The sequence below is a fragment of the Prenolepis imparis genome, unplaced genomic scaffold (genome assembly GCF_030444845.1).
Source record: "Prenolepis imparis isolate NDT839.2.m4 unplaced genomic scaffold, iyPreImpa1.0 SCAF_11, whole genome shotgun sequence".
NCBI lineage: Eukaryota > Metazoa > Arthropoda > Insecta > Hymenoptera > Formicidae > Prenolepis > Prenolepis imparis.
In genome coordinates, this window is record NW_028141169.1 from 9,220,701 (window position 1) to 9,231,159 (window position 10,459).

General features: G+C 36.2%; 1 protein-coding gene across 1 annotated transcript; it reads right to left on the reverse strand.

Annotated features, from left to right (window-relative positions):
- Positions 1 to 75: 75 nt before the first annotated feature.
- Positions 76 to 10,179, reverse strand: Kto (mediator complex subunit kohtalo). The gene is made up of 12 exons (XM_083049337.1): positions 9,129 to 10,179; positions 8,165 to 8,895; positions 7,290 to 8,070; positions 6,633 to 6,958; positions 5,911 to 6,442; positions 5,212 to 5,805; positions 3,376 to 5,090; positions 2,852 to 3,277; positions 2,292 to 2,772; positions 1,761 to 2,044; positions 1,217 to 1,378; positions 76 to 1,129 (listed from the first exon to the last, which is right to left on the reverse strand). The coding sequence occupies exons 1-12, from the start codon at positions 9,670 to 9,672 to the stop codon at positions 881 to 883; spliced, it is 6,825 nt and encodes a 2,274-aa protein (XP_082905463.1). The 5' UTR covers positions 9,673 to 10,179; the 3' UTR covers positions 76 to 880.
- Between the last annotated feature and the right edge of the window lie 280 nt (positions 10,180 to 10,459).

The window sequence follows — 10,459 nt, forward strand, 5'->3', positions numbered from 1 at the left end:
GAAAAATATTAATTTATATACGATTCCAATTATATCTGTGAATTTGAATTATTAAACAATTTTTTATTACCGAGTTTTTATTAAATGCACTCTTGTTAAATACACTTATTTTTATTATTAATATACACGAGAGAGATTAATATTATAATATACAATTCTATGTAAAAAATATGATATACAAGTACACTTAAATAATCAGATAACAGTAACAGTACATCTACTTTTTGAGATATACAAGTTATAATACACATGGTCTTATATTATATGATATCGATCACCTCATATTCGCTTTATATCTGTGCTCTCTCTTTGGAGATTTTATACCATAACTTTATATAGGTATTTTACGAGAATTTTTTTTTATATAAAAGAGAAAAAACTGTTTACACACAATTTTTTTATATGATAACAAAAGTGCATCAAGTCAATATATAATTGAATAATATATCGAATAATCATTAAAACATGATTTTTTATATATCCTAAATAAATCTCCATATATAGAATATAAAGTACTTATTCATATTTTTGATTTCCCAATTAAAGATAATTTGTATGATCAAAAACATCATAATAATTGTAAAAATATTCAGTTAGTAAAAATAATCATGATATTCGGCTTGATATGAGATGCATAATTTCGCACTTTTTTCTATATTAAGAAATTATTAAACATAGCATCCAAGTATGTAAAAAATATTAACCAGTAAAAAAGATTGCAGTAAGTCAAATAAAAAATTTCTTTAGAATTTACCTTTTATTCTCTATTGCAGGCGTCGCTTGTTCATTCAGCTTGCAACATAAAATTCGGAAATGATCTATTTTAATTATGTGCATTGATCTCTAATTAGCACATTCTAAATAGAATATTTTTAAATTTTCAATAAGGTGGCGGTTGATGCTGATAGGAATGTTGTGGTGGTTGACTCAAGTGCCTTTGCAAATGCGTCACAATTTGCGGAGTTGGTTGTTGGCCACCAGCACCACCCTGCTGCTGCTGTTGTTGAGCAGCCTGCTGCTGTTGCTGCTGCGCTTGCTGCTGCGCTTGCTGCTGCGCTTGCTGCTGCGCTTGCTGCTGCTGTATGGCCAACATCTGTTGCCTTATGCGTTGTTGGTTAATGGCTTGTTGCTATATACGTAAGAAAAATTAATAACAATAACTCATCAAATTTTTTAGAGATATTATACTGCTACTGATATGTCTTAAATTGCATACCTGCTGGAACTGTTGATTTTGCTGCAAGCTAACATTGGTCGCTCCTACTCCTGTCACTCCAACTGCACCCGGTTTCCCAGCAGATTGTCGATAAGGAGGAGCAGGTTGATTCTGAACTCCTCCACCCATTGGTCCCATTGCATTCATTGTTACGTTTGGCGCCTAAATGAATAATATATCTTTTTTAATATACATTTATTAAATTTTATAAATGTATTTTGTAATCTTTCTATATGTATTTATTAATATTATATAATTTAATATTATATAACATTATAATTTTCTGTATGTAATCTTTTAATAACAATGTTATGCTGATATGTTTAAAAAATTATAGAAAAGATTCGAATATGATCGATTTAAACCTTAACAATTTTGTAAATTCCATTTTAATAAAAATATTCAAAACAATTAGTAATTTTTACATGCTCATCACGTCTCATATAAAAAATTATCAATTTAAAAAAACTAAATAAAACTAATAAATCTTATGCTTGAGTTAATTATTTTTATCTTATCATAATAACGACTATTATAAATGAACCTGTAAATAAGGTGGCCTCGCAGCACCAGGTTGCATTCTCTGTTGTGGCATATATTCTTGTCCCCTCTGTGGAGCCATCATTTGTTGCTGCTGATTAAACATCATATTTTGTTGTTGATTCAGAATGCCTTGCTGCTGCTGCTGCTGCTGCTGCTGCTGCTGTTGGAGCAACTGCTGCTGCTGCTGTTGCTGCTGCGTTTGCTGTGGCGTTTGCTGCTGCTGTTGCTGCTGCTGTTGTTGTATCATTTGCTGTCCGCCATATCCTGCATAATTCTGATTCATACCTGTAAAGAAAAATTGTTTTAAACTACGCTCGAAATTGTAAAGACATCACACTTTCTCTATTAAACCATATTGATTAGAATTGCAAAGTATAATGTTTCACAACATGTCGCACTTATTAAGTTTATTGAGCGCGTTTTTTAATACGTTAAAGAAAATAATATTTGTTGAGCCAACATATTGAACTAGATCTGTGAAATCATATTTTTATATATATATATATATATATATATATATATATATATATACCTTGTTGAATTCCAGCATATATTCCTTGTTGTTGCTGCTGCTGCTGTTGTTGTTGCTGCGCCGCAAACATGCCCTGTTGAGGATTTATGCCAGGTGCCCCATGCTGTGCTCTCAACTGTTGCCTGATAAACTGTTGCCTCTGCATTCCTTGGAATGCACCCGGTCCGGCGACCGGTGTGGCAGTCGGTGGTTGCTGCTGCGAACCCATGAATTGAGTGGACGGTAATCGCAAGCGCAGCATGTTGGATAACGCTTGCTTGGATTGATTATTCATCCCTGGTCTCTCATAACGCGGACCACCGACCGGCGCAGGCGGCAACTGCTGTCCGTATCCATACTGTTGTGCTGGTGTGTGAGTCTGTTGATTGCCGTACCATTGTTGTTGAGGCTGTGGTGGTTGTCCAGCAAACATCCCAGGTTGTTGCGCAACAGGAGCTTGTTGATTAGCAAATGCCATTTGTTGCAATTGAGACGGTGGTTGCTATTAATCATAAAAGAAAGAAATATTAAATTTAATATATAATATCTCATATTATATTATCATATATAGTTAAACTCACCTGCATCTGCTGTGATATGGGCGTTGTAGGCGTAGCAGCTTTCGCACGTCTATTATGTCGTTTATTTTTCATAGCTTTCCCTTTACCATTAGTATTAGCATTACCTACTCCAGCGTTACCCACGCTGCCGCCAACTCGTCCTGGTGAATCAATACTCATAGGAGTATCTGCTTTGCCAGGTTCCGATTCCTTCTTATCTGGCTCTAGATCTTCCGGTGGTAATGGTGGCGGATCCAAATAATGGCTGGCTTGACGAATTTGACTGTGTGTGTGATATCGCAATAGTTTATGCGCATTTTGATACGTAAGAGGTTTACGTTCCAACCGGACAGCTCTGAACCAAGCCCAAGAAAGTGGTGCAGGATTTTTATGACCTTCTAAGAGCTCCCATGCCGACACTCTTTGAGAATCGCATACTTGCAATCCCTAATTTCAAATATAACACATTAAAAAGAACGTTTATATATTTTTACATAATATAGAAAAAATATTTTTATTCAAAGATATCAATCAAATAAATATACCTGTTTTTTATCGATGCTATCGAATCCAGCAATCTTGTTGCCTTTAGTATCAGTCAAACATCCGACCGGTTCGCACGTGATGACTTCCATAGCCAATTTCGGCAAAGGTAGGAGTTGTCTAACAAAACGAATACTCGGAGAATTTCTATCACCCAATTCTTTCTTCAATTTTTTCATTAAGTTTTGATAGTGTTTTTTATTTTCATCTTTTTCAGACTGCGAATCTGACACTAAAGTAGAGTGGATTAGCGTTGCTAGCATATCTATAACGGTTGTGAAGAGTTCTGCATTATTATTTAAATCTATAACACCATAGCTGACCAATTGAACTAATAAAATTGCCCAGTCCGTCGTAGCAGTCGTATTTCTCTGTATCGTGTCAAATACACCTCCAACGAGACTGAATCTTAATTGCAATGCATCTTGCAACACTTCTCTGGTTTTAGGATCTTCAGAGCCAATATGCTTCTCTTCCTTACTGGTATTCAGAAATTGTGAAAGTTGTGAATGTAGTGATGTCAATAAGCCTTCTCTCTGATCGTCTTGTCCTTTCAAACATGTTAATACCAATGATAAAAATGGCTGATGATTGAACAAGGAGGGCGATTTGGATCTGCCTCTCTCACGACCAGCTGTTTTCGACCAATTACCAGATTCTAATACCTGCCCTGCTACTTTAAGAACTCGGCCTTGTACTGCACTTGGTAACTTAGAAACCAGCGGAGCGACTAGCCATATAGAACCCGATCTTTTATCAGGTTTGCTACTTAAAGTATTGTTCAACTGAAAAACGTCAATTGCAGCTTTTGCGACTGTATCCAACCACTGAGAAAGATCGTTGCAACCTGGCGCAAATTGTTTATACATAAGTTGTAAATCCAGCCACGACATTCTCAGACTCCACTGCTCCAAATTCTCCAAAATATTCGTAATATGAGTTTTCTGATCGATAAAAGCTTCGATTGGAGTTTCAGGATAACAAATCATATGTAATAATTTTTGCGCCTGTCGTGGTATCAACATATTGTCCAACAGCATATCTTGATGACAGAGTTCTTCCGGATTTTGTAAACATCTCTCTAGCACCCATTCCTGACTGCAGATCTGACGTAAAACATGATGAGCAAAATCGGAAAATCCCTTTACATTTTCCGTTGTCATGCCAGCGCTACTACTGGACGAAGACATAGCCAGATCGAGGCCGAGATCGTCGCCGCCACCTAAGATATCACTAGTCCCTAAAATGTGGCTGATCGATAATTCACCAGATCCGCTACCGCTCACACCGACTCCAACTCCGACGCTGGCTGGGCCACCTCCCTTACTGGAATGGCTCAACGGTATATCAACTTTCTTCGGAGGCTGTTTAGTGGCCGTAGCATCTCCTACGACTAATATAGCCTTGAGTACTGCCAATACTGGCCCTACTCTTATATTATTGTGTGCAGCTGCCAATAAGTGCCTATCGCAGCTTAATTTTATGCTGTAACCTCTTGTATTTCCACTTGGAAGGGGATGAGGACTCGTGCTAACCGAGTATAAAGCCGGCTGCGGACATTCGACGGTTTTAAAGAGTCTCAATAATAAATGACAAGTTAAACGCGCACCAGCTTCTGCTTCGATATCAATATCACCACGACCGTCATTACAAGTTTTTACTAATGATGGTAATGCTATATGCACAACAAAATCCTCCAAAGAGAAACAATGCCTTGCTGTAAATATAATAAATCATTATATGAATTATAAGATCCACTAGATATTATATTAGTATGCTATTACGACATTTCGCATTTAATAATCATACATAAAATGTAATATTTTTTTACAACTTACCGATTAAAATTGATGTGAATATAGCCAGAGAATTATGTATACTCAAATCTTGTACATCGACTTGATTTAATACATCAATATAGAAAGCAGAACTATTGGAGGAACAACAAAGTGCCATAAGTACGCCCAACCATTCAGCATTGAGAGCATTGCAACACGCAGTTAATTCTGCACAAGTTATAGCAATGTCATTGAGTTTATCATTATCCGTTTCGCTGCAGACCGCAACAATTGCATTGCAAACGAAACTGTAACGATTAGCCGGTGTTTCGTTTAATTGTCTTGCCCATTGCGGCTCAATTTTTCCACCTCTTCGTGGACTAGTAAAGACATCCACCATAAATTGCGAATTATAAACGTGGCTTGAAGGCGTTGGTTGCAATGTACTATAAAGAGCAGCGCGAATTTTTGGATAAGCGTTACTAAATGCCTCCACTCCGTGTGATTTCGTTTTCAGAAGGGAACACGTCGAATATAAGTCATACAAATGCGCTAATACACATCGTTCAGCAGAACTGCAGTCGCTTGGATTTGAGACATGTTTCACTACTTTGCATAGTAAATCAAACACTGCTGTCGTCTGCTCAGGTGATACTGTAACAGTCATTTAAATGTAAAATGTTAAATGTAAAATGAATATATACATATCATAATTTATATATATGTATATATGAAAAATAGCGATATTAATAAACTTACATAATAAACAACAGTGATATCTTCTTAATACACCAACCACATACAAACTCAGATTTGTGGTATAACTTCTAACTAATTGACTGTTTCTAGTTGTCAACTGGGCTTCTACTTCTGGCAGCTCTTTCAGAATTTGTATACAAACATCGATTAGGCCATATATATTTAATGCCAGTTCCATCAGATCGAACAGAAAAGCTACATGTTCATGGACTGGTAAATAGGATGAACCAGATAATGCAAATGTGTTAAGCATTTCTATAACTTGTGTTGCACACTGCCACGTCACAACATGTTGATCAAAGTAACTCAGATTTTGAAACTTCATAGTGACAGCTTCAAAGTTAAATTCACTTCGAGAATGTTTCTTCACTTTACCACCCTCTGCGACATCAATGCTAAATTTCTTGCCAAATAGTTTACACACCTCTTTCGTCATTTTTTTCACGACGTGTCTGGCCTCATCTCTGACACGTCCAACACCATAAAGTAATACATGTCGCTGATTACAGTCGTGCTGACTACATGTTTCGTCCTGTATTAATAAGTATTTATAAATTAAATATTATTAATAATATTAATAATTATTAAAAACATTGTTTTAAAAATATTTATACATATAATTTATATCCAAACAATTTCAGCAAGTATATAAGAAATATAGGACAATTTAATTAAACAATTTGCTAAAATTATTTGATGAAGAAAATATAAAAAAAAATTACTTGTGGCAGAGGGAAATGGGTAGTGTACAATAAATGCCTGCTATGACTCGATGGCATCTTTGAATCGAGACTTTCATGACCTCCATGTCCAGTTAATGCATCCTCTTTAGGGCTATCTGGTGCATCCATGCTATTTTGTTGATCTTCTTTAATATGCTGTAATATTTTGTCTAAATCGTCATCGATTTTACTATCATCATAGTCCATAGTACGTCCATGATCTGGTACTTCCAATTTAGTTGGTTTTAAATCTATACCCGGAAAGAGACTATCTTCATCGATTGGTTCTCTGTTACTGGGTGTTCCAGGTTTGCTAGCTACTGGACCTAGTTAAGACAAAATAATTTAATTTAATTAATTAAATAATTAATCAATTTCCAGAATATTTTATAATAAAATAGAAAAAAATGCCTATCACTTAATATTAGTGTCTGAGAAATAATTTTTGAAACATACTTTGAATATATTAATATATTCTAGTATCTCTTTTGCGTTTTATTGTTATGTTAAATATATTTAGCACGAGAAATGCATATCTCTTAATTTCAAAATGTAAATTCACATATAATTTTTCTTTATAGTAATATAAACAAATAAACAGATTAAAGTATATACAGTTTTTTTTTTTTGAGATAAGTAAATATATATTAGTATTACCTTGTATAAGATCACCTCTTGAAATAAGAGTGCACATGTATGCATCATGTGAGAAAACATCGTGCCTTATTAATTCCGAGAACAGATGAACTAAATTCGTAAACTGGGCTTTAGATTGAGCTGAAGTATTATCCAATACTGGCGCGTCCACATCCAAAAATTTCATTAACAAGGGTTGAAAGATTGGAAGTACAGGCGGACTTCCATTACTACATGTACTGTCTTTATCATCATTATCATTAGTCTCGCCAGTAACCTCACTCTGTCTCTTTTCAAGAAGCTTAGCGACCGCCATTGCTCTGTGTTCTCCCCAACGTTCGGCGCTTACTGCCCATTCGCACAAAATTTCAACTACTGCTGAATCCTGTTGTGGATTATATTCTGTCTTTGTGTCACGTTCGTTACAGTTATCTTTTGGCGGTTGTGTAAAGATTTTTGCATACAACGTATCGAGTGAATTAGAAGCATCCATTCTATCAAAACTATGTCGATCAAGAGCGTCTAGTGCAGCCAATACTTTAGTAGTCGTCGTTCCAGCACTGCTCTGTTGCCATTTGTCGCACGACCATCTACCTTCCGCTGCTTGAGATCGTGCCTTTATATTTTCTTGCGCGATTCTAAGTTGTTTCATTGTAGGATTGCTGGAACTCGCTGGTGGACATGGCAAAGCTGCAGGAGGACACGGTAAATAATCTAAGGGTGATCCATTCAAAACTGATGGTGCCTTTCCCTCGCCAACGCTATTCCAGACCAGTGCTGTGGGACACTCCAATGTTATGACCTATTGAATAAATTTTTTATTTAATACTGCAATACAATTAATTTAATGTATATTAATATGTAAAATATGAAAAATGGTAACATATTTTATTTACCTGTATTATAGTAGATAAACTGTAAATTATATCTCTGTGATGCGCACAAGTTAAATAATCATTGAAAGCAATTGTCAAAGGATTCAATGGTGCTTGGACAGCAACAGTAGTGTCCTTATTACCATTAACTTCGTTCTTAATAATGGAAGGACTCTGAGGATTGTTGTTACTTTCAATATTATTGCACATATGTGCTAATTTACGACAGCACAAATATGCCAATCGTCTGGCTAATAACTCAGATTGTATAAACTCCTCTAAATATTGTAGAGCTAATGGTAATAGAAGCTTCAGTATACCATCTTCCGAGGGTGAAGATCTAATCTTATCTAATAATTCTAGGATCCATTGTAGCAACTCTTGTCTGTCCAGCAAGCCTTCCTCAAACATGTATTTAGCCAACTGTACACAATAGTGCCATTGTTTAAGCGCTAATTTATGTTCTTCGTTCATTGTACTGCCTGTTACAGGCTGACTGCTCGAAGTAGGTGTTGGTGGTTGATTATTGACAGAATTGTTATTATTGCTTGCATTATTATTATTATTAACATTGTTGTTACTATTATTGTTACTACTGCTATTATTCGTCACAGCAGTCCCATTGCTGTTGCAGGAATTGTTTGTTGTACTACTATTGTTACAGGTATTGGCTACATGATTGCCCATATGATAGTACTCTTGCAGTTTAGATAATTGGTCTTTCAAAAATTTTATCAAGGTACCTGTCCATTCTGCAAGAACAAAAACAATAATGTTTAATATTCTTTACAAGCAAAAAATTTTATACAGATTCATATTAAATTATGATTGAAAAGTATATCATCTAAAATAATTCCATTAATTTACAAATCATTTGCCTAGCTAATAATTCTCTATTCTTCCAATATATTTCATTATTTTTTTTTTTTATTTATCAAAGACAATAGCTATATTATCTGACATATGAAATAAAATTGTATTTTACCTGTGGTTGGATCAGGCAGTTGACGTTTCTTTATCTTGGCCTCTGAAACTGCAACCGTATAAGCCGAACTGAGCTTGATAAACCAAGCTGCTCTCAGCATTGGTACTTGATATTCGCAGAGCATCATAAATATTTCTTCCTTTTTATTGAAGTTTGGAGCTTTCTTCGCGAGAGCGACCAATGGCTTGCTGCCCGAAAGATCTTTAAACCACGCCTCGATGCCGTTTTTAGTTCTAGCTGTCACTGGCCAAAAGTTGTCTTTGGGATTAATCTGCTGCCTCTTCCTGCCAGTGTCGGGCATCGTCGCGAGTTCCTCTTTTTTGGCGAGGATCGCGTTAAAATACGCGCCAACCTTGGCGGCAGTGACATTGGAACTTCTGGCCGTTCCAAACTCATCCGCGAGCTGAGGTATAGTGGTAAAGCCATGCTTGACGTTTGTAAGGGAAAGCTCGTCTTCCTTTTGCTTCGGCTCCTGCGGATAAACGTCTGGAGGGCCTAGCCTCGGCCTCTTCAGCGGCCTTTTCTCATACAATATGCCCATCATAGTACAATTGGATGCAAGAGGTCGTTACACCACGTACACAATCGTGAACATTATTTTTTATATATATATATATATATATATATATATATATATATATATCGCTGGGCTAATTAAATAAGCGGAACTTTGGTGCGTATAATAAATTGTAAATACGCGTAACATATATTAATCAACGTTGCGAAATTTACATTCGTCCGCATCATTACGACTATAATGAGAGTTCCTAGACGACGTACCGACGCCGTTAAGGTCACTGTATCACCGCCTCATCGCTGTTAATTAGATACACTGATGTATGATCGAAGGATCAAAGTTCGTCACGATAGAAGCCCCAATTGAGACTTACATTGCATCTATCTTATTATCTTTTTTTATACAATTACTCACATATATATATTTATATATATATATATATATAGAGCTTACATATGTACTTTAGAAAATTTCAGCTGTTATCAGCTGGTGTCCGCTGGTTTGATTCGTTCATGTATCATCGAGTATCGTGATGGGTATGTCGAGTCAGAACATGGACGTCAGGGTGCCGTCACATGGGGCGTAACTTGCGTAAGCGTAACCAGCGGATCGCCAATCACCGAGTTATTCCGATAGAGCTCGACGAAGGGCTCTATCGGAATAACTCGGTGATTGGCGATCCGCTGGTTACGCTTACGCAAGTTACGCCCCATGTGACGGCACCCTTACGTCCATGGCTAAGAATAATTCAAATAGAAGATACGCGAAATGATAGAGCTCCACAAGCTCTAGTTACTTTTGTCCTGATTGGCTA